General features: G+C 40.2%; 2 protein-coding genes across 2 annotated transcripts in view; one reads left to right on the top strand and one right to left on the bottom strand.

The window, feature by feature from the left end:
- The window catches only part of LOC306967226 (eukaryotic translation initiation factor 3 subunit H), a 63,391-nt gene extending 48,706 nt beyond the window's left edge, over positions 1-14,685 (top strand). Inside the window, exons 6-8 of the mRNA XM_079562156.1 lie at positions 1,308-1,428; positions 13,487-13,619; positions 14,392-14,685. Coding sequence (XP_079418282.1) covers positions 1,308-1,428; positions 13,487-13,619; positions 14,392-14,486 — 349 coding nt within the window. The 3' untranslated portion in view covers positions 14,487-14,685. The remainder of the gene's footprint in view (positions 1-1,307; positions 1,429-13,486; positions 13,620-14,391) is intronic.
- The window catches only part of eomesb (eomesodermin homolog b), a 383,568-nt gene that overhangs the window by 26,867 nt on the left and 332,027 nt on the right, over positions 1-24,674 (bottom strand). The gene's annotated exons all lie outside the window — the stretch shown is intronic.

The following is a 24,674-nucleotide window of genomic DNA, read 5'->3' as shown; positions in this document are numbered from 1 at the left end:
GCAGGGACAAGGCAGAATGTAGCATTTATGATGTTTCGTTCTCTCGGGGGGGTCCTTCATCTTAAGTCAAGTTGTCATGCTATTGCAATTTTTCTTAAACATATTTTTAGACTGATCATGCAGAGCCCTTTGTATTCATTTTTGAGATTTACATTTTTTTTGTCTCTGTCAAGAGTTGTGCAAATAAGTTTTATTCTTATCTAATTTGCGTATTTTGATATGAAAAGAGGCTGGAATTTCACATTTGTGGATTTAAAGATGACGTTATTGCAAAGCCAAACAGGCGTGGCTGTGCACAGTTGTATGAAGCTCTCGTATTGAATTGTTCTGTTAATAATATATTTTGTGATGAATATATTGATTACGCTATCTCCACAAATATAGGCAGCTTTGTAATCTACATTTATACTTGGCCTAGATCCAGCTAAATCTGACTAAATGGACTCAGTCCAATAATGAGATGTGCTCTCTGTACATGCCCCTCACAAAGACGACTGCACAGCGTAATAATTAATGCTAAAAAGGGCAGCTTGAAAATTGGAAATTCTTTCCATTTTGTCATGTTTCTTTCCATGTATTTGAATGCTTTGTGAGGTAATGTCTTACTCTTAATAGCGACAGAAATGTTTTCATACAGGGTTTCTCTGTTGGGACTTTCCTCTTCTGACACATTGTCATGAATCCAAAGGTTAATTCTGTCACTTTTTATACTGCACTGCACCTACATCACATTCACACCCTTTCTCTTATTATTCAAAAACTATTTAACAAATGCTGCAGTATGAATATAGTTTTATACTAAATAAAGATACAAAGACATGGAGCGGAGCAAAGTGGTTCAACAGCCCATAAAGACATAAATAACGGAGAATTCTAACAGGATGCTTCATGTCAGCATCATGCTAATGCTCGCTACGACTGCCGTTTTTTCGCTTCCACTGAACAATCTGCTGTGAATAAACATCCATATGGACCTGATTTAGACTTGACTTTATTTGTATGTGATAATTTCACCAGAAAATGGCTAAAAAGAGTGAAAAAATGCGTTTCCCAAAAGATTCAGTTTTCCCCCTAGGCGAGGCCACGCCCCCTTCTATGACGCGCTGCCGACTTCATCTATGATACGTCAGTAGTCTTTTATAAATGTTTGACAATGCCAGAATGCCCTAAGCCAATACATTTTTATCACGGACAAGAAGTTCCATACATTTCTTGCTTTGGCTTGCCCTTTGGCCAACCTTGTCCTCATCTTTATTTGAACTGTCAGGATCGACAAAAAAGTGAACATGACTCAACTTGTCTTGCAGTAACCACCTGGAGAAGAGCCTTCAGCTGCTGATGGACAGAGTGGACGACATGAGCCAGGAGATCGTCAAGTACAACACCTACAGCCGGAATCTGAGCAAGCAGCAGCAGCAAAAGCACCAGGTAAAGGATCGTGTCTACTTTTGCTGAGAGAGGCACACACACACACACCACACCACCTACAACCAGCAGCCAGCGTGCTCTCGGGAAGGGGAAAGGTCCAACACAAACACACAGTGACGCATTGAAACACGATCGCCCACAGTCAGAGGAGAAGAGGAACAAAAAAAAAAAACCCATAGCCTTTTCTCAGCCTCGGACACAGCCAATTGAAGCCATAATCACAGCATGCAAACAGCAGGCACGCCAGGTAGCCATAGACTGCACAGTAAGAATTATGGCCACACATTATATACGTGCGCCTGCTGGGAAAGTCACAGCAGTAGCGAAAGTAACAAGCAAATAGGACATTTTGAACATTTACCAATATATGCACACCAGGGCTGTACCTATTCTAGTCACAGCGGGAGCAGTTATTAAAGTCATTGTTGAGCATAGAAAAGGTGACAACTGACGATGGACGCCTACACAAACATGAGGATGTGGTGCAACGGGCTAGTTATTTTTAATCTGGTAATAGCTGTTGACCCAAGAGTTTATGGATAATTAAATCTGATGTTTTTGTTTTTTCACCAGTACTTCATCCTCAAATATCCCACTATAAACCTACATTAGAAATACATTAGACCAAACTGGGGGAAAATGCAAATAAAAGTACAGACAATACTGAGCCAACAATATCGAGTTTATCTGTCATTTATTGAACGATATGTCAATATAGTAATTATCCTGACAGCCCTAGTTCTTCCTGTGCACCTCTCACCTGGTCCTGACATTTCGCTGATGTGGTGAACACCCTCTCGTCTCGCATCAAGAAGGTCCCATGTTCAATTCAGGTCTACGACAATCTCCCAATTATATACAACGTGAGCTGCCAGTCTGCCACCTTGATTTACTCACTCATGAGCTCCTAAGCTGTTTATCATTTGCAAAGACAACATCATCTTCATCGTCGGCTGTTCATGCTTTCTTTAGTTCAGTGCCACTGGTTTGACAACTTTGCATGGCTGGTCTCATCAGCACTTTGACTCGTTGCTAATATAATTCAGTTTAATTCAGTTTGTGCTTATTTGTAAGAGGCAAAGATATGATTTCAGGGTTTTCGGCAGGATTTTTTCACAGCATTTTGAGGGCCAAATTTTCTGAAGACAATTTAGTTTTCTTGATCTTTATTACAGCCTTAAGACCGATTCGCACAGGATTAGAATTACCTGGGGACGTCGGGTAATTTTTATGCGGGATCAGCAATGCAATCACTTTTTTACTGAAATAATGGCTAGTTAATGAACACTGAATGGTGACAACAAGCCTTTTATTCATTCGTGATGCGAGTGCTAACTCATCAGGTTTGTTTGTGTAAGCTTTGCTTTAGTGAGAAAGGCTATTCTTACCACATGGCGCACGCTACAGCAAGCGACATCTGTTCAGGTCTGTAGGATTTTGCTGTTTTCATAAAACGGCAGTGTCCTTTCTCCTTTAATCTGTTCGCTCTGAAACAACCTTCACCAAACGCATCTAAACGTCCCTGAGAGTCTCCATGCTGATTTGTCTAACGTTGCGCGTCGGCTTTAAAACTCCCGCGCTCGGTCCACGTACTTGACTCTTCAGCCGGTATCGATTCAAAAAGGAACAATGCAACAGAAATTCACAGCTGCGGGGCCCCTGCGCTCAAATGCGCTGCCGTGAACACTGGATTTGGGGAACAATGAATCGGAGTCATTTGACGTAGGCCGCACTGTAGGGCTGCACAATTAACCTTTATCGCAATCGAAATTGCCATGCGCCTCCGCCATTTGAGTTGACATTGACATGTTCAGAATCAATCAATCAGAATGATCGAGCCTCACTGCCTTTGGCTGTTGGCCAATCAAAAGTGTCTGCAGGGGAATCATGTTTGTCTGCTCTGTAATCGCTGTACACAAACTCTCGTGCTGAGCAAACTATTCTCACCACTAGTAACGAGTGTCTCGTGACTTGCGGGTTTGACTGGGTCACAGAATAACCATTTCCTCACGGAGCGGGTTGGGATGGTCAAAAAGCGCCGATCGCCTCATTGTACTGTATTAAAGGAATAGGCCACCGTTTTTACATACTGAGATATGTTCTTACCTTAGCTTTGACGAGTTCTTTAGGACCTGTCTGGTCTTCCCCCGTGCCTTCAGTCACGTAAACACAGCGCAGACGGCGTTAGCATTTAGCCTCTCCCTCTCTCCACTATAGCTCCAAAACAGGGAAAACGTGGAAGAGCTTGGTAGCTTCTATCTTGACCTATTTAAATATGGTTACGTGAAGTGTTACACTACAAAGTATAATTACACAAAATTAAACAAAGTGGATTTTCTAAGCGGATAAAAGGGGGAACTATAATGTAAGGCATAGTAGTACCAGGAGTAGTTTGGCATCCGCACAGTAAAGTGAAGATTACCGCGCAGTAAAGTGAAGATTACTGCGTGGATTTCGAACTACTCCTGGTATTATTACGCCTTACAATATAGTTCCCCCTTTTATCCGCTTAGAAAATCCACATTGTTTAATTTTGTGTAATTATGCTTTGTAGTGTAACACTTCACGTAACCATGTTTAAATAGGGAAAACGTGGAAGAGCTTGGTAGCTTCTATCTTGACCTGTTTTGGAGCTATAGTGGAGAGAGGGAGAGGCTAAATGCTAACGCCGTCTGTGCTGTGTTTACGTGATAGAAGGCACGGGGGAAGACCAGACAGGTCCTATAGAACTCGTCAAAGCTAAGGTAAGAACATATCTCAGTATGTAAAAACGGTGGCCTATTCCTTAAAGCTACGCCTAGTGGTAATATCTTTACAGCAGGTTTTTGACGTAAACATGAGGCAGATTTTCTTAAAACAGTGTTTTGCAGCTTGTAGTTTCGGAGAATCCATTTATGTAGCTAACTCGGGAGGGAGAAAGAGTGGGAGAGTGCCAAGCCAGTTTGAGAATGATTAAAACTAAGTATGTTTCTCTGACAACTCCTTAAAATGCCTCTCTGCTGTCTCTTGCAGATTTGTATCTAGTTGCTGCATGAAGCTGAAATGTAATGAATGATTACCATGATGTTAAACAGTAGTTTTAGAAGTTTATGTGCAGCTCAACGGTGAAAAATAAAACACAAACTATATATAAAATATTAAAACCACAAATTGAATCACAATATCTTTCAGAAAAATTAGCGTTTTTGTCAAAATGGTGCAGCTCTACATACAGTAGTCCTCAACACAAATATGTATCCATTATATGATATACAATGGCATTCGGTTGCCAGGTTTATTGAGCTTGGGTTTGTGGTGCTTTTATTGTCTGTTCACTTTGGCAGGGGCCAGTGCTCCTCCAAGAATCATACCCTTCTGCCAACCATGGAGCCACCATTATTTATGCCAGAAAACACTGACAGGAAATCGAACAAGCCTGATTGGCAGCTATACCCCAAAAGTCATGTTTTGTCAATAATCAGCATCAATTGTTTGTTGCTGTCTCGACGTGGCAGGCTGAATTTCCAAATTTGGCTTGAATGAAAAAGTATTGTTTAGTCATTTGTGTGGTAGCGGGCGGGTCGTATCTGCATTGAGTATCTTTTAATATGAAACCCACCAAATGAATCTCCAATGAGGTCAAGTGCAAATGGCATTCAACACTGGAACATAATACAAGTCAGGGTTTGGGTTTGAGTTTGAGTGAAACGCTGCTCCTTTTGACTGCTGCTGCCTGTTAATTGCCAGCGTTGGCTTGTCGGCCTGCTCGAGTTCTCCGTGTTTTTTGGATTGGCTCTTTTCCGATGAGATGCGATCGCGTTGCAGACAGCCTTGAGTCCTTTTTTCACATCTATTTATCTCCAACTTTGCTTTATGAAATGATTTTTTTTCTCCTTTTTTTTTTTTTGCATATCAGATTTGGACCTGATATTCAGTTTCTTTTTAGAGGATGCTCTTGGATTGGTTGTGTAATCTAAATACCATCTTTCCACTTCTGGTACAAGCCAAAACGCATGAACCAGCTTGTGCAGCCAATAGCGAGAAAACAATTAGACAAACACAGGGAGCTCTGGAAGATTGGCCGCATTTATTCAGAGCAAAAAAAAAAATGCAAATTAGGAAGCCGGGCAGCGTCTCCCCTCTATTTCCTCTCAAGCTCTCAGGACAAGGAACTTTAAGCAAAGACAAACCGGTTCAAAAAGTCATTTCTGTTGTTTCGCGTTGACACTAATGACGGGAGAGTGACTAATGTTAACCTTCAAATTTCTGTCACGACGATGTCATTGCTCACCTCGCCGCTTACATGCAGCCAATGCAGATCATCATCGTTCTCATTTTAGACACGTCCTTTCTCCATCTGCTGCATTAGTTACTTGTCAAGTAAGTGGGCATTTTCATCAAAATAACAGCTCTTTCTGTAGCAGAGAATTTGATTTATGCTTGAGCGAACAAGGATGCGTTCAGTAGGTTAAGCTCAATGGGTACATGGAGACAATGCGGAAAATACTGCCGACTCACGGGGGGGTTGGAGCAGTAAAGACTCGGAGCCTGTTTGTATTATTAAACCAGCTTTTTATTTTAATGATGTGAAAACGCTCTTTTAGCTGCCTCCACACCGCTGAGACGAATCACTGAGCTCAAACTTCATTTAACAAGAGCCGTGGTACTACTTTGTAAAACGCACACACACACCATTACGGGCATAAGGGATATAAACATACACCTCCTACCAGAATGAGCCGAGCCAAAAAGGGTTGAAACAAAACCGTTTAGTGTACACAGAAGACGGCGAGGTGTCGGCCACGCACCATCTGCAAGTACAACCTTAAGAGAATGCATCATGAACATCAGACAGACAGAAGCACTCACACATTACATTACCCAGGGAAAATGGAAGAACAAGATGAGTCACTGGGAGCACACAGACGCGATGCCTACGTCCACAATTGTACATTGTAAAGCACAAAGTTTTCCTCTATGGAAATCGCACAGGTCTGGTAGTGTTTCTTATTGAAATTCTTTAGCATCTGTTCCAATCTTTTGAAATCATCACAAACTTTTTAGCACATGCTGATAAACTAACTTAAATGTGACGACTAAGAGACAGAACTCATTGTGCCTGCTCAGCAAGGAGGTTCTATTCCCGGGCCAGTCACATTTCAATCTCTTAGTGAACCCGGGGTGTCAGTTTTCACTATAAAGGTGATTCTTAATCACCTGAACTTGGACTGGGCAACATGGACCAAAAGTCATATCCCGATATATTTAATATTTAATAATTACATTAATTTGAATATCGATGTTCGATATATATCTCAAAGTCAGAGCTCAAAGTCAAAGCCAAATACAAGTAGTTTTATTGAAAAATCACTATAAAATGTAAGCATAAATACTGTATAACAAAGCTCCGTAAGGTGCACACTTAAATAAAAATAGCCTCTAAAATAGGTCAATCTTTTTCTGAGGGCAGCATTTTTATATATAAAGAGATAAAACAATAAAGTGCCCACTTTAAGATAAACTTTTTTAAACATCAGCTTGAGATTACCCGTTTTTGTTAATTTACCGTACGTCTGGACTATAATTCGCTCCAGAGTATAAGATGCACTTGCCAAAAAATGCCTAATGAAGAAATAAACAGCAGGCTGAAAAATAAGCATACGGTATGCTAGCATAACACATTGATGGTTAGCTACACGAAGCATAAACAACGACTAAGTAGTTGTCTGGTATGTTAACGTCACATAAACAGTTCAAATGACTATAGCATAAAGAACATACCAAACTCTCGATCTCACTCTCAATCACTAAATCCATTGAAATCTTCATTCTCTGCGTCACTTCTGAACAATCGCCCTGGCAACGACCTGGGCACGGAGGCTGCCGCTGACAAGCCTCTCCCGGCAGCACGTTTTTCAAGCTATTATTTGCGAACTCATTCCTCTAGCTGTGGCCATCGAGCTTTTAGCTCGTGATTATCTTTTTTTGTTTTCTTCTCTAAGCGTAACCTCCACATCTCGCTCGATCCAAACTTTCTTTCTGCTGCTCGTTTAGCACAGTCTTTTCATGGTCAGTGAAGCAAACCCACCCTGCTACGCAATGACGGACGCTAATGTGAGCGTTTAGCAGCAAGCCGCTCCTCTACAGTGCGCATACACGACCAGGCTCCTCAATCTAGCTTTAAACCCAGCGTTCTGTCTCTATTTCAGCGGTATTTATGCCAGTGTCTTTCCCCCTTAACGCCGCTGCTCTGTGTAGATCGCAGCGTGTGTTTATTTTATTTACCTGGCACATGTGCGAAGAAGCGAGTGTGTCCTTCGTCCATACAGTTCTGTCAGGCGGTGCATCCATTTGTTTAATTTAAACCCTGGACCCGGTTCACAAATGCGCTGTTTATCTGTGTCTTTGAAAATATAAGACTAACTTTGGTGAATTTGTTCAAGTTATAACTTATGGTAACGAAAGTTAGCGCTTTAGTAAGACTCTTATTGTGAAAGGGTCAGACAGCGACAGAGCGTCACATCACAGCAGTTTGACATCATGCGAGAGACGTCTCAGAAAAGAAGCCAAACAGCAACAGACAATAACAAGCTTTTACTTAGTGTTACTGTTTTACTTTTATTGTCTAGAGTTTTATTGTTTTTTTAATGTATAGAGTTAGTTCTAAGTCTATTTTTGCTGTGTTGATTATCACAAAGTAGAATAAATTACTATATTCATTCAATCTTTTTTTCTTCAGTGTGCAATTTAAGTTATTTTTGTTGCTATAAAAAATCGTGATAAAATCGAAGTCGGGAGTTCAAAAATCGTGATATTCTATTTTTGTCATATCGCCCACCCATAATCTGAACAGTCTCAACCAGTTGCCCATGAAAAAAAATATCAACTCAATAAACATGTTCTTTTTTAATTTAATCTTTATTACAGCCTTAAGCCCGATAAACAGTAGTGCTGTCTTGAGGAAGACATTATAAGACAGACGAGCGCGTCCTCCTTCATTTAAAGATTTTGTGCAAGAAACACCTGCCTGTCAGCGGCATCCGGCTTCAGAGATACTCTGTGGGAGGTCACGATATTGCCACTGCTCTGAAGCAAGAATTACCGCGCAAATTCGAACTACATCGATATATGCGATATGGTCTAATTCCATGTCTCATTTAAAAATATATCGATATATCTTAAATATCGTTATATCGCCCAGACCTGACGAGAACAAACATATTGCCAATGTAACGATCTATATCTACTTTTCTTCTCCTTCAAATGTTGCAGAATCGATTTAAAAGGACTGGAACCTCACACTTTCTAGTACTGTTGACTCTCTCTGGAAGCTTCTGCAGGCCCCCCCCCGTCCAAAGAGTGTCAATGAATTTGATCAATACGTGTTACGTCTTTGTCAATGGGTATGGGAGTGAATGGTGGTCTGTCATCATGTCTCAAGTAAAGGCCGTAACTGACTGTGTGTAGTCGTCCTTGCTTGGTAGTGTTCGCAAAAAAAGTTATAAATTGCCTTTCAGCTGCATTCCAATGAGAACAAATGGCATAATATATGGGATGCTTTAATTGTTATTTTATACTTATTAAACCTCATGGTACAGCTTTGAAAGTTGTCTGGAGACGTATAAATTAGTGACACTAGAACATTTTCAGACGTTTTTAATTATCTTTTTCTTCTTATGCCTCTTATATTCCTTATTTATTACAATTCTGCTCTGATTAAGGTACAATAATACATTAACTAAAAACCTTTCCAAAACTGAAATGAAGCAACTTGAGAATTCAGACCCTAAACAATTACTGCAGACCAATTGTGCTGTTTTTTTTCATATAGATTGAATTAATTCATTAATTTCCCATGATACAGAGAGGTACCTTTCCTGCTTTAGAAAGGTAGGCTTTAGAGCAGGCGTGGGCAATCTAAGGCCCGAGGGCCGGATGTAGCCCGCCTAGCCCTTCAATCCGGCATGACCAAGCCTGATACACATTGGCTAAAAGGGGGAAAAGCACCAATGTTTTCATTGAAGATCATGCATAACTGCTGATATTGTGTTGCTCTTTTAATGTATTTAGGCGATGGCAGTTGTTTCATTAAATTACAATTCTCAAATCAACTAATTCGCAACTGGTCTGGCCCTTGTGGAAAGTTCAAAAACCCAATGTGGCCCAAAAAACTTTGCTCATATCTGCTATAGAGGAATAAAAAACAAATGATGAAAAAAAAATATGATAATGAAATAATTTGATAGATTTCAGTATCTCACTTCAACACAATAACTATGGCAAAAGGTTGTTTATTTTTTTTATCTCAAAGTTTTTTTTGTTTCATCAAATGAATACTAGTAGCTGATTCATGAACTTAGACCTTTCTTTTATACAAACCTCAGCTCAAACAAAAACAAAAATCTTCCAATGTCTCCAAACTCCAAAACTAGGTGCTGAAATGGCTTTGAAACCTGTCTCTATCTATAAATCCTTTATTATATAACACATTATTATTGAGATTGACCAAAGTAGGTAGAGTAGATTGTGCTTTCGATGAATTGCCCTAACAATAGCGTAGGGATAAATAAGAGGGGTTATGAATGCTTCTGACCCACTGTACATGTGCGTCCACAGGTTATCTGCACAAATTCTCACCTCTGCACCTACGCCTTCCCCAGGCCAGCAACCTACACAGCGAGCATTACTATCCATCACGTTCCCCTCCTGACCTTCTCATCATCGCAGCGCCTCCGAGCCTTTACCCCCTCGCACGTCACATACAATCTCACACTGACAAGCCCCTAATGGTGTCTACTTTTTCATGCTTCCGACTGTTGAGATGTGGGAAGAAAAAAAAAAACATTGCACGCACACAACACTGAAGGAAAGGCCCTCTATTACTCTTCTCAGACATGTGCAGCGCTTGCTTTGTGTGATCTTGGCGCTATTGACTCTGGCTGCTTCCTGTACAAATGAAACCTTATTAATCATAATAGAGAATTGCAAAAAAAATGGTGAAAATAGATGCTCGGCTGCGGAGAGAGGTGCATTATTCATTTTGCACCTCTCTGAATTGTAAATAGCCACATTCACAGGCACAATTCGCGGGTAAGTTTGTATCAGGAAAATGCATGTCTCACTCTGCTGATTTATTTGTTTTACGTTTTGGCTTTTTCCTCCAGCCACAGGGAAGCAGGCCTCACTTAGCACCAGATTAGTTATGGGCAAAGCGTGCTAATCTCGGGAGTCATGATTTATGGCTAACAATCCCATTTCGCACCATTTTCCGATGCATATTTTCGATGTCATTACCGACCCGTGTAATCGTCTTTGATGGCATTAAACAAGCAAACATAGGTGAGCAGAACCTGAATGAGGACTGTGAGGCGCAGGTCTGGCTCGAGTCGTGTGGCGCATACAAATCCAGTCATCAAAAGAAAACGATAAAATATGATTCCACTTCCATCCATTTGACCGCAGGCTAACATACTTTAATGTTGTTCAAAGCTGTTTTTGGTGTTTGACACTGTAGAAAAATACAAAGCACATAAACTCTTAAAGCTGTAAGTGAGATTTCCTGGTATTGTCTTTAAGACTTGTCAGGATTAGGTAAAGCCTGGCATCTAAAGTGTCTGAAAAGTTACAAATTACTGCTTGATCTTCGAGGACTTTGTTGAATTTTTCCTGAAAACAATTATTTTTCATACGGGCTTTGGGAAGTCTCTTTGTTTTGTTTTTTTCTGATGAATGTTGTGTTTCCTGAGCTTTAACATTTGAAAGAAGACTGACATTTAGTTCTGTGAGAAAGACTTTATGTTACCGAAATATCTGTAGCAATTCCAAATAAATGTTGCAATAATTATAGTAGCAATTTACATTTGATTGCTCCTCATTTGCAGCTTTAATACAGACATCTGCGATGTGTAACTTAAGCTTGGTGTTTCTGAACTGATGGTTTTGCATTTTCAATTCAAACCAATTAAAATTCAAAATGATTAAATAGAAGGTGATTCATTTTAAGAACATGTTTTGAAGCTCTGTTCCCAGGAGTTTTCAATAAGCATTCAGAAAAATGGTTGCCAAGAGAACTGTTTTTTGTTGTTGTTGCTTTTTTTACCTCAATGCTGTATGATATTGGTTACAAATTTCAATGTCACTGCAGAGACTGGCAAAAGCCGTCGACCTGGGTCTACAAACCTTTGTATTCCACTGTAAAGAAAGAAGAATAAAACAAAGCACTTAAACACCTATGGTCTCACAACAGCGACCCAGAGAGTTTCCGCTATCATCCTCGAGCTGTACATTGGTATTTTAAAGGCAAACTAAGTAACAGCAGGCTTGACAAACACAGCTTCGCCCGCACGCAGCCCCATGCTGAGAGGACGCTGGCTGCACGAAGGCCCTGCAAGGCATATGAGATACTGCTAAAAAATAAATAACAAAAAATACAAAGATGCTGCCAACTGCACTTTGTCAGAGAGGTGCATCATGGGAGAATATAGTTTCTTAGTTGGCAAACATGGCGCCAATACAAATTGACCTCAATGAAGCCGTTATTGTGGCAGAACTTAAAACACGGTCGTTTTCCCAATGCAACACAACAGAAGTGAGTGAAAATAGCTCTGCAGTCAAAGGTGGCTCTGCTAATGTTGGCTTAAAGCATACATAATAATTTATTCTATTTTAGTTCATTTCAATCAAATCATCATCGTCTCTCAATCACTTTGAACCCTTTGACACTGACGATCAGAAAAAGATCAAAGTCCACAACTACTTTAATGTCTGTTTATTTTGGAAAGGTGGAGCACAGGTTTCCGGCAGCTTGTTTAAAAGATTTGCATATATTTATACATTTGCATGTTGATTATGCTCAAAGATGTTGTGATGCCTTGGATAAAAAACATCTATCCTCAAAAAAAAGTTTCAAAACAGGCTTTGAATTTATGCAGTCTCAGTACAGATGCAATGCTCTCCTTAACACTGGTCGATGTCAGTCACTGCTCCATCTTGCCAAATTAACAAGGCTTTTAGGATCTCCAGAGACCAGGGCAACTCTGTGATTTACTGGGAGTCAGATATCCACAAATCACTGGTCCTGTCAGCACTTATGATTCTCTGCACTTTTATTATTTCATCCTTGTGTCTGTGTTCTCACCTCCAACTTTCAGTTCAACTTTTGAGACTCCGCTGCTCACTTTTTTTCTTTTTTCTTTTTCTTCATTCCTCTACCTTTACCCTGTGATTTCTCAACATACTTTTGCTTCTCTGCCACTATCGGCTATTTCTGCTCTTCAATGTAGTGCTTTTGAAAATTCTATGTGACCTTTACTTGGGCGCAATTATTAGAGAAATGTAAGGATGAAAGATTTCTTTTATTTACCAAGTTCCAGCGTTAAGGGAAGCTACAATTCTTATTAAGACATAGTTGTTCAGGAGCAATGTGAGACCGAGTCTGTCATGATCAGGTCCAAGTCTGAGCCAACTCATTTCCATCTAAAACCAGGTGTCAATGAGACAATCCAGTCTAGCCAAGTCCAAGTCGCAGCATGAGTCACTGCCCCCCCAGGAACTCTCAAGTCCCCTTTTGCTCCATCCCCCTCAAGAGCCCTTTTCTCTCCATACCTCTCCAAACGAGAGCAGAGGCATCTTGTGCTTCAGATCACTCTTTATTTTTAGTCAAATGGCTTCATAACCACGGACCAACGAGATCAGCAAACGTCTGTCTGCTTGCCATTGCTTATTTTATTTTTAAAAAGGAGATTGACTATGAAAATGAACGCTCCTGTCATCACATTATTATTGCAAATGCAAGCTGTGTATAAAGCCGGTTAATGTGTCATCTCTTCTATATATTTGCTGTTAAGATTGCATCTTGAATCTACCTGCATTAGCTCCCGATCAGATTAATGATGGAAAAACATGAATGCGAAAAGTTGTCCTAATGGAACGGGTCTACCTTTGTTGACACTGCTGGAGGGAAATGCCTCTTGTGATAATGCTCAATACCTGTGTTTACTTCAAATATTTGCACAATTATAGTAATTGCACTGTGGCAGCGTCTTGTCTTTGGTCTGATCTGCTCCGTGTTTGTCTGCAGTACCTCCAGCGCCGACAGCAGGAGAACGCCCAGAGACAGACCAGAGGAGAGGCGTCACTGCCCGAGGAAGACATCACCAAAATGTTCAAGCCGCCCCAGCCACCTCCGCGCATGGACACACTCCTTATCGCAGGTTGGTAGTGATGTAGACGGCCAGGTATACATCCTATTTAATTCGCTTATCACTTTCCAGTTTAAAGTTGCCGCGTCAATTTGCAGTGGCTAGATTGCAATTCGGTCTAAAATGATCTTGCAGTTTAATTCATAGGTTAGATCACTATGAAATGCTCAGGAAAAGAAAGTTAATACCTTTTGTTAGCTGATGACAAACTGACTGATGGATTGTGATATGTGATATTTCTTAAACCTTGCATTTGTTTAGTATTAGGCTCGTGGTAAAGAGTGCATCCTTTACATGCTAAAAAGCCAACCCAAACCTCACATACATTATGCATGTGTGGTGAGGTGTTTCACTGTATTTTTGTAGCATCGTTCAGTCCTAGCACATTCCCCCTCATCTCTCTCCTCTCAGCCTAGTCCTTCCACCCCCCCTTCTCCTTCCCTCACTGGAGTTCAGGTTCTGTTTTGTAATTATCTCTGCCATCAACAAGAAATTACATTAATCTAAAGTTTATTGACTCAATCTTCCAACTCCACCGCCCCTTTCTGTTGCTTCACGCTGTTCATTTCTCCTCCGCCTCCCGACAACATCCTGATCCTTTCCGTTCCCTCCGCGCCCCTCTAATTTGATGTTTTGCTGCTGCACCTTCCCTCACTCCTCGCTCCCTCTCTCCCGCCTCCGCCTGTTGTTCATATATGCATGCGGCTAAGGTGGGGGCTTGTTTGTGATTATTTGTGTGCGTGCGTGTGGGTGCGACCAAATTCATGTGGTTTCTCTCCAACAGGGCAAATTAACAACTACTGCCAGAATGTGAAAGAATTTACCTCACAAAACTTGGGGAAGCTGTTCATGGCAGAGGCGCTCCAAGGCCACAACTAGAGACGAGACAAGGAGGGTCGGAACACATCGACGGAAGATACAGACTCCTGAGAGACTGCAGGAGAACCACAGAACAGCGTGATTTCTACAGAATATATTCATTGTTTGTAAGACTAATTGCCCTCTTGGGGATGGGGATTGATTCATTGATTGATCTCATTTTGGTAACCGCTCTATCAGATTTTCATTGAAATAAAAAGTCTTGCCTCAGTAAATTAATTTCTCGCTTCCTGTGTTTTTTTTTAATGAGCAATATGTGTGTGTGAATTTATAAATTAAGCTCATTGGATCATAATTCCTGTACAATGTGCAAACTTCATACAAACACGCAATGATTAAGAGTTTATTAATGCAAGACCGTTGACTACTATTTGTCTGCAAATCAAGGTCATGCAGAATGAGGCATGATTAAATAAATAAAAATAATAAATACACAATGAAATGCTAATTAACCACTCCCTGCTATGAAGGTGCTCCAAAGTGTTGCCGAAACAACTTGGCACATTATTTACACAACACGTTCTCAGGTTTGACAATTGGATTTTTTAAAAATTCATCTCTCAAGGGAAATCACAGAACAAAGACTTCTTTGAATTATCCAAACTCATCTTGGTTGCAAGATTTCCTGACTTTCCGAATTCCCTTGCATAATCTCTCACTCGTTTCCCTGTTTAGTCACAACAGCCTTCTCATGGTAATTGCACCATATTGTACTGTAACTCTGGATTTCAGCATCATTTAGCGTTTTGTCAGACCAAACTTTTGTCGAGAATATGCAAAATTGAGGCTTGTACGCATAACTCTGAATAATTATGCGTCACAGTGGGGCTTGATGGAACATAGGCCGACTTATAAATAGAAGCAGGTGCAGGAAATTTAGGTACATTCAAATGTCATTTTAGATTGTGAGATAAATGTTTGCCTTGTTTACTAAGAAACTCCAGGTTGCTGCTGCTCATATCAACTCTCATAGCCCCGCCGCACCAAATGGGTTGAATTTTAACGCTTCCCCCCCTAAAGGATAATGAAAATTGATGTACTACAATCTCCCTTTGTTCTCCACAGATAGCACTTGGCACATGTGTATTCTCAGGATTTACAAACACAATCTACAAAATAAAATTGGCGCGGTTTGAAGATATTATTTTAGATGAAGAAGCTGTGGGGTTTGCCAAATAGCAAAATGAGACTGTCACCTGCTCTGGGTGTGATTTTTCAGCACAATGTTTTGCCAAAACCAACGGAAACTGATAAACACTTCTGGAGATGCTGCTAACAGAGGAAGTAATTAATAATATTGAATTGGCAGAGCATCCTCTTGTCTTACTGGAAAAAATATAAATATATCATGCTTTTGACGCAGATGTAGAATATAAGCAAACCATCAATCTTATTTAGTGTCTCGGTTTTAACGCCCTGTGTCCTCAACTGAGCAGTGCACACTTGTCATTGGCGAGTGTCTACATGGGCACGCCAAAAACGTTTATCTTTGTGCTTGTGCCATGACTAGATGAATGGAGAGCGTGGCACGGGAGGGCATTTGGCTTACAGTGTGTTCCAAGTTACAGTGCATAAACCTGCACACTGGAAGGCAGGCAAAAGCTTAGTGGCATATTCTGAAATCTAAATGGCTACAAGAATGCAAAATGTAAAAGTGCTCCTGAACTTTGTATAGAAGCTGCCTGTTGCCTTTTGAAATATTCAACATAATGGCACTTTATTATTCAAAACTTGTTCCGTTAGTTCTTTGAAGGTAGGGATCGCTGTATTTACAAGCTTATAAAACAGTTGTGTCAGCCTGTGTTGGGCTAATTGGTTAAAAATCTGAATTATGAATGTTAACTGAAGGGCTTTTTCTTACCAAGTCCACCTCTGAACACATTTTCATTAGGCTGCTGCTTACAAAACAGTTGGTCTACTTAGACATGCTAAGTGCATTTCTCAAGTTCGTTTTTCCTTCATCTAAGGGTGGCTTTTTGATATCATATTTGTTTATAAAAAGCTAGTTGAGTGGGTAATCTGATCAGGCAATAACCGATGCCAAGGGGAAACATCGTGCTATGTGGCTTCAGCTACATTTTAAACTCCTCAAATCTGGTTTATTGACCCGACAAGGAAATGGCTAATGGTAAAATTAAACTATTCTGAATGAAGGTTCTTGAATCGCCATCTGTAGTCTGTAGTTGAAGAACGTTTCGCCTCTCATCCAAAAGGCTTCATCGGCGACACTTAAGTCAGCCCGCAGACTAGATATAGACCACTGGGAGGAGGCACTCTCACCTGTGGGTAAATACCTTTGTAGTTCTAAGTCCTAACGACCTAACCCACACCTGATTTTCAGGTATGAGTTAGATGTTTACCCACAGGTGAGAGTAGCTGTTAATAGAGAGGAGGGGCCTCTCTATCAGGCTCCTCCTAATAGAGAGGCTCCTCTTTATTAGGAGGCTGAACTCCCAGTGGTCTTTATATAGTCTGTGGGCTAATCTTAAACTTTGGTGTTGCTGAAGATGCCTTATGGATGAGAGGCGCAACGTTCTACACTTCTATTTCTACAGAATACAGAAGATGACCCAAGAACCTTCGTTGAACTCTTGTACGACTTACAGCCTTCACAGATAAACTATATTGAAGTAAACTACGAGAAGCTTCTGCGTGCTACAAATATCCGACGTATGAAATATACCTCCCAACAATGTGCTTGAAACAGATGTCAGGGTTATCACAAGAAACATTGTAAAATGACTTCATGTTTTTAAATCCTAGCAGCAACATCACCATGGAGATGGACTGGCAATGTTCCAATTCCCATTAGGAGAGACGAGCGCATTTGCGATAGTATGTTTTATGAGGTATATTTAACCAATAAAATCAGCTCGGAGGAAATTCATATTTGTGATATTCATCTTCTTGGGTAAAGTCTTGCGCAGTGTGGAAAAATAAAAAAAGATTGGAAAATAGTTCAACCACCGATATTTCACACCACACTACACTTGCTTTTATTGCTGCGGCGTCTACACCTTTTTAATGAGACAAAAGTATAGACTGGTTGCTATAAGATTAACAAAGCAATGTGTGAAGCATTCCCCATTGGTTTGATATACCCTTGAAACCTCCTGCATACATGTCAAACTATATATTCTATATAATTTTGATCCTATGCCAAACTTCACAAGATTCTGATGAGGCAGCGTTCTGGTCTATTACTGACCACTCGTGTTTAGTGTCCTTGAACCAGCCTCGTCTCACAGGTTGGTCTCTCTTGGACACTTCTCTAAATGTATCTTAAATTAATGAGCTGAATGCTGTTGATCCTACCGACTGCGCCACCTTCTCAAGCTCATTTATGAAGCATGCATTCACTGTCCCCTCCAGCCGGAACAACAGGCAGCGCTCGGATCATTTTTGTTATCTCAGTTTTAATGATCATGTTGCTGGTGTGTGACTCATTGTAAAATAATCACACGGTTTTCATCTCGCTGTGTGCGCTGTTTTGCCTCTCCGACCTGTTGTTTAAGACTACTTTAAAAGATGTTCTTTGATTTGTCCAAAGGGTTGCTGCGAGTGTAAGTGAGCAAAATGTCATTAACAAACACTTGCACAAGAGCGGTCATCCTAACAATAATCAGAATACGAAATATTTTATTTATCCCCATGGTGAAATTCTTTAAACGCACACTGTAACATTTGGGATTATTCTGTTGTCAGCAAAGCAAAACAAGCTCCTAATGACCAGCGAGACAGAAAATGCTATTTTTGCAGTGGGTAATCAAAGAATAGATTTGGATGAGGACCAAATCTATTTCAATCTCATATTTGGCTGCCTTTAGTTAGTCTGTGTCTGTGGAGACGAGCTGCAAATGTTCCCGCTCCCCAGAGTTACAAATCCGGTCTTTAGGAGAGGTGAGCGTGTTTAGTTTGTTCAGTGTTTAGGTATGTTTTCAACAGAAATATCTGTCATAGATTAAATGCTCGTATTGTCCATTCATTGTGTGAAATTTTACACCGTGTTGCTTTAAAAGCACATTGCATAACATTTTAGATTATACCGTTGCCAGCAGCAATATAAAATATGATCCCAATGCCCAGCTCGATACAGATAATGCTATTTTTGGAGTGGGTAATCAAAGGATGGATTTGGATGAGGACCTAACCTATTTAAATCACACATTTGGCTGTCTTAAGTCAACATCTCCATGGAAACGAGCTGGAGAGGTCCTCCCCTCCCTGTAAAATTACAGTCAGGTCTTGTTTGTGAGCCACTGGCAACAAAAACACAATTATTAAGCATTTTTCAACAATAACGTAAATGCTTGTATTTTTTTTCCACCTGTTTATTGGGTGGAATGTTACACAGTGTGGCTTTAAATAACATGGTTATGTCAAGGGTATAGAGGAGGTACTTAAGTAATACTACTTTCTCTACTTCACAGCTTCTTCTACTACATTAGGGTTGCACAATATCAGGTGATGTACTATCCGAGGAAGCCATAATAGATCGCAATAAAGTCATCATGGTATTTATAAATGCAAAAGTTCAGTTTTAGTTCTTATTTTCTCAATTTAGTTCCATTTTAGTCTTGTTGTCCTGATACATTCTTTACACAATTAATTATGATTTGTGTTTAAAGCAGTACTAAGCAACTTTTTTTTTAAATCTAAATATATCCTTTTCGTAGTCCCTCTGTGGGTAATAGAAGTGTTAATGGGATTATTGGGGGTCTTTCATCTCCCCCTGGTGTCTCTGGTCAGAAAACCACAATTGCAGTTTTCCCTGCTCCGACCCGGAGTCACCAATACACACTAGTAGAATCACGAAGATGAAGCTAACAGGCTAATGGGCAAAGCTAACTGCGGGCTAGCGCCACTTAAACAGTATTTACAGCCACGTTTGAGTAAAAAAAATAACCTCCATTGTGTAATTGGATGTACAATATCCCTCTCTCCCTTTGTCTTTTTTGTCAGCGTAGTATTTACTCTCACAGACAATGAATTAGTAAAAATCGGTAACATGCTACGACACCTGCAGTTATGGGCCTGTGTCGTATATCGCAAGTTCTTTCATGCAGCCTAAACAATAAAGTCACAGCTTTTATTCACCACTGTATGTTTGCATGTTGTCTCTTGTCTACAGTTGTAATGCATAACCCATGAGTCTCTGCTGTCTGCTCACACCTGTCCAGTGATGGATGTGTCATAAGTCTCGCGTCATCTCCTCAGCGCATGTATTGATTGTGTTTGATTCCTGTCTCATGCTTAACTGGTGTCCCGTTGTTGGGATGCACGTGTCGTAGCGATGGCTGACGACGTGCCCTTGAGAATGACTGGGCCTCTATAATGTGAGAATGTGTGAGGAATGCCTAAACCTCTGTGCCCTCTGCAGCAGTGAGGCCTGGTGTGAAACTGCCCACTGTCCCCCCGCCGAGTGTAAACATGGTGACAGCGGATCACAAAGTATCCAAAGCGACAGTGTTGTGACCACGGCTAATGTCGTTTGGACTGAATCATGAGCGTGCACCTGGGCTCAAGGGCACCGCATCAGAGTACGGGCTGTAGATGTGAAAAGTGTCCCATGTCTACAACTGTTTTCATTATGTGTCAGTCATTTTAATCACTGCAGGAAGGTTACGTTATGATACTGTGGGGGATTTTCTGTGTAGTTTCTCTTGTCACTATGGGTTCTTCTCATTGAGTCTTCCTGCTGTTAAAGTGATAGTCTGGAAGTCTAAATGTTTTACAAATTGTATAAAATGTGCAAAATCGACCACATGGTCTTGCATTTTGATAAAAAGGAAGTAATAACATATATATATAGTATTTTTTGTAAACGTCCCTCCTTCCCGGATCTCAGCAACTAATCAGAGTCTAGTGTCCTCCAGCGTTGACCAATGAGACAAGCTTTTCCTGTGAACAGCCTGTCAGGTCCAATCAGGAGGGAGGGGGATGGAGCTTGTCAGTTCCTGCTCTTATTTTGCAAACTAAGAAGGGCCTTCTGGTTCTCTCCTCACTTTGCAAACTTACAGACTATCTCTTTAATGCAGAAATATTAAAAAACAATAACATGAAGAAAAAACATTGTGCTAAAGTTTTAAGTTGTGCAGCCCCCCGCTTAGGTTGCTAATGACGTTGAAAGTGGACTGTTTTCACAACAGGAGCAATAAAGTGTACCTTACCCTTCGGTCACCTTCTCTGACATTACCTTATCCGAAGCAATGCACTTTTGTGTTCCAATCCACCATTTGGGATAAACCAATAAACCACAAATTAAATAGAGGAAGGTTAGTGCAATAATCTTAATGCTAGCGCTTAGTGTTTGTCTTAAAAGCCCCTGAAAATGGCAGCATGGGTCTAACTCAAGGATGCCACCAGCTGTGAGTGAATCAACATTTCTTCATGGTTGAAACTCTTTTTTTCTTCCCCATCTTCTCCACTTTCGTTCATTAAATTTTAGACTAAGTATTATCAGGTTAATGAAACAATGTGCCATTTTCTTTTCAAAGTTTATGTAAGCAGGTCCCCTTCCAAAATTGGTTGAAAGAACCTTTTCAGTGGTTTTAGAACTCACTGCTTGAGAGCCCTTAATGAAGGGCTAGCATGCCTGAAATGTTACCTCATGTGGTGCAAGCAATAATAATAAAAAAATGTGCGTGCTCTCAAGCTGTGCAGTTACTTTTATCACTTTTTTGCAACTTCTAGCTCTTGCACGGTATAACTTTCGGATGTGCGTGTCTACTCGGTTCTGCTGTATGTGCAGAGACATGCATGTTGGCCATAATCAGCACATATCTCGGTAACGCTTTAGAATACAGCCCACATTCCAGGTGTAAGTACAAGAAAGTAATTACACATGTAACAGGTACTTTTACGTGTGTAACAAGGGGGAACAATATGTGACAAGGCAGTACAAAGTAAAACAAGGGGGAACAATATGGAACAAGGCAGTACAAAGTGTAACAAGGAGGAACAATATGTAACAAGGCTGTACAAAGTGTAACAAGGAGGAACAATATGTAACATGGCAGTACAAAGTAAAACAAGGGGGAACAATATGGAACAAGGCAGTACAAAGTGTAACAAGGAGGAACAATATGTAACAAGGCTGTACAAAGTGTAACTACGTGTCAAGGTGTAGTAAAGATATTCAAGGAGCAATTAATGGGGCTGAGCTAACACATAGTTGTGGCAAAAGAGAATGTGGTATTATAATTTGTGCATTAATGTTAATGTTGCAGGACAACAGTATTACTGTTGTGAAAGTGAAGACATGACTCCAGGCATTTTTATTGATTGTTGTTTATTTTTTATAGTCAGACAGCATTGTCTGTAACAGGCAGAAACAAGAGTGAACAGAGAAAAAATAAGTCTCCCAAAATGATCACATTATCAAAGTGCATGTACACCATAAGTACATGTGATATGATGATAAAGTGGTTAGCGCCTTTGCCTCACAGACGAGTCAAGTCCTGGGTTCAATTCAGACGGAGTCTTTCTGTGCAGATGTGCATGTTTTTCCTGTGCCAACAGAGGTTTCCTCCTGTTTCCCCGACAACTAGGCTGCTCATCAGCACAGAAAGGCGCCGTCTGACTTAGAAAGTATGATTAAGTGGGATCATTTTTGGACGCTTGTTCTTATTTTTCTCTGTTCACTCTTGCTTCTGCTTGTTACATGTAATTACATGTGTAATTACTTTCAATATAAAAAAATTAAGAACAATCAGTAAAAATGCCTGGAGTCATGTCTTCACTTACAGTAATACTGTCCTGCAACATTAAAATGTATGCACATAATACCACATTCCCTTTTGCCACAACTATGTGATAGCTCAGCACTAATTGTTCCGTTTCATACTGTATTGGCTTGGCGGTTTTGTTATGATTGTATGATGTTACTTTTGAATGAAATAAATAAAAAAATGAAAATGAATACCTTGACAGGTAGTTACATGTTGGTACACTTTGTACTGCCTTGTTACACATTGGTCTCCCTTGTTACACATGTAAGAGTACCTGTACTTACATGTGTAATTACTTTATTGTTACCCCGTATTTACACCTGGAACGCAGGCTGTATTCTAAAGCGTTACCCATATTTCACAAAGTTATGGGTATGATTCAAACTGAAGATTATAAAGAAGCAACCTTCACTTTTCTTAAAGGAATAGGCCACCATTTTTCCATACTGAGATATGGTCTTACCTGAGCTTAGACGAGTTGATGCGTACCTGTCTGGTCTTTGTGCATCACGCAAAAAGACAAAAGATGTACTGCATTGTAAGGGGTAACACCTTAGGAGCACTTCGACGCCCACGCAGTAAAGTGAAGATATTACTGCGCCGACGTCGAAGTGCTCCTAAAGGTGTTTTTTACGCCTTACAATAGTACCCCTTTTTATCCGCTTAGAAAATCCTTTCATTTTGTGTAACTATACTTGGATTGTGTAACTCCTCACATAACCATACTTCAAAAGGGGAAACGTGGAAGAGTTTGGCCTCATAGAGGAGAGGCTAAATGCTAGCAACATCTTTGGTCTTTTTGCGTGACTGAGCGCACACACAAAGAGTAGACAAGTACACATCAACTCATCTAAGCTAAGAAAATATCTCAGTACGGAAAACGGTGGCCTTTTCCTTTAAGCATTTGAGAAAATGCGGGTAGATTAGATATTGAGTAAACAGCAATTCTATATAGATGACCCACATGTTCTGGGAGAAAGCAAGGAGATCATTCATTCAGTGTATGACTTGTTTTGAAATGTTAAACATTTGGCAGCAAGGTGATACAGGCAGGAGCTTTTGTGATTTTCTGTCAGAAAGCCTCATCCTAAAATTCCAGATGGGCAATCGTTCATCCACAAGCAGCATCTCCATAAGTCTGTCATAGCCAATTGATGCAAACTTTATTTTCAGTTTTTGACTTGACTCATATTCTTTTTACTGCGTTATATCTTTGAAAATATTTTTGCAATTAGAGGAGCACCATACCCACCCACCTTTAGCGGCTAATCACATAAAAGTAGGACCATAGTTTTCTCTGGCGATATTTGTGTGGCTTTGAATCTTTTGGTTTGCAACTCACTTTGAAGTAATTCAACATTCACCCACAAACAGCTCTAATATAGGCCAACTCCATAAACCCATGACCTGTGAATGCAGCATCCTTGCAGTACGTATAATGCAGTATAATCAGCCCTAACATCCATCCCCCAAAATAGATTAGCTTTGTAAATTATTTCTTTATCTTCTGTCACTTCTCTCTTTATGTGTGTTTGTGGAGCTTGCCCTAAAGTCTGTGTTTGAACTTAGCTTGGAAAGCCAATGAGGGCTTTCGCTGTGTAAACATTCAGCTGCAATAGGAGGAAATACTTAATTAGGATTATGGGATTTGTCAGTGCACCTTTTAAATTCCTCGAGAAGAAAGCAGTGAGATGCTCATGGGAGATGTGCGCCTCAGCCACATCAATATAACCATCTGAAGGTTTTTTTTTAATTCGTGTATTTTTAAAATCTGTTCATCATTTGAAAAGGTGCGCATAAATCTGTCTTGAGGGAATTTCATTTTTTTGTTACTCGCGTCTAGACATAAAATAAAGCAGAAAACTGTCATTTTGTAGAGAAAAAATACGCTAATGTCACCCATAAAGGATAGTAAACATCAGTTGCAGAGTTGGGTCAAACTTGCGGCTGCCATGTGGTCCCCAAGGGGCTGGGTGCCGTTACATACTTTCGATACCAGTACTTTAACAATACTTGGTTTTTGATACTGATACCTGAACAATGCTCTTTTCTATACCTATTAAAATATTTGTTGTCTAGAACCAGAGAACAGGGCAATAATGTGTGAAAGATCTGCAAAGTTACAATATCAATAATAAGGGAAAATTGGTAAATAAAATGGGGACAAAATAGAGGAAAAATTGGGAAAATATTAGTAATAAAAATGAGCAAAAAAGAAGGGAAACAATTGTGTAAAAAATTGGGAACAATTGGGCGAAACACTGGGCCAATTTATTTTAAAAAAATTGGTTAGTGAGCGGCACTGCAGGTGTTGTAGAATGTTACGGTTATTTACTCATTAATTGTCCGTGAGACTAAATACTACGCTGACAAAACAGACAAAGGCTTTGTGGCCATACCGCCTTTGCGATGCCCAATCCCGTCAGACCTTGGAAGCTAAGCAGGGAAGGGCCTGGTC

The sequence above is a fragment of the Gobius niger genome (assembly GCF_951799975.1).
Source record: "Gobius niger genome assembly, chromosome: 8".
NCBI classification, from domain to species: domain Eukaryota; kingdom Metazoa; phylum Chordata; class Actinopteri; order Gobiiformes; family Gobiidae; genus Gobius; species Gobius niger.
The sequence above is the reverse complement of the archived record's forward strand: the minus strand, read 5'-3'. Positions and strand labels throughout refer to the sequence as shown.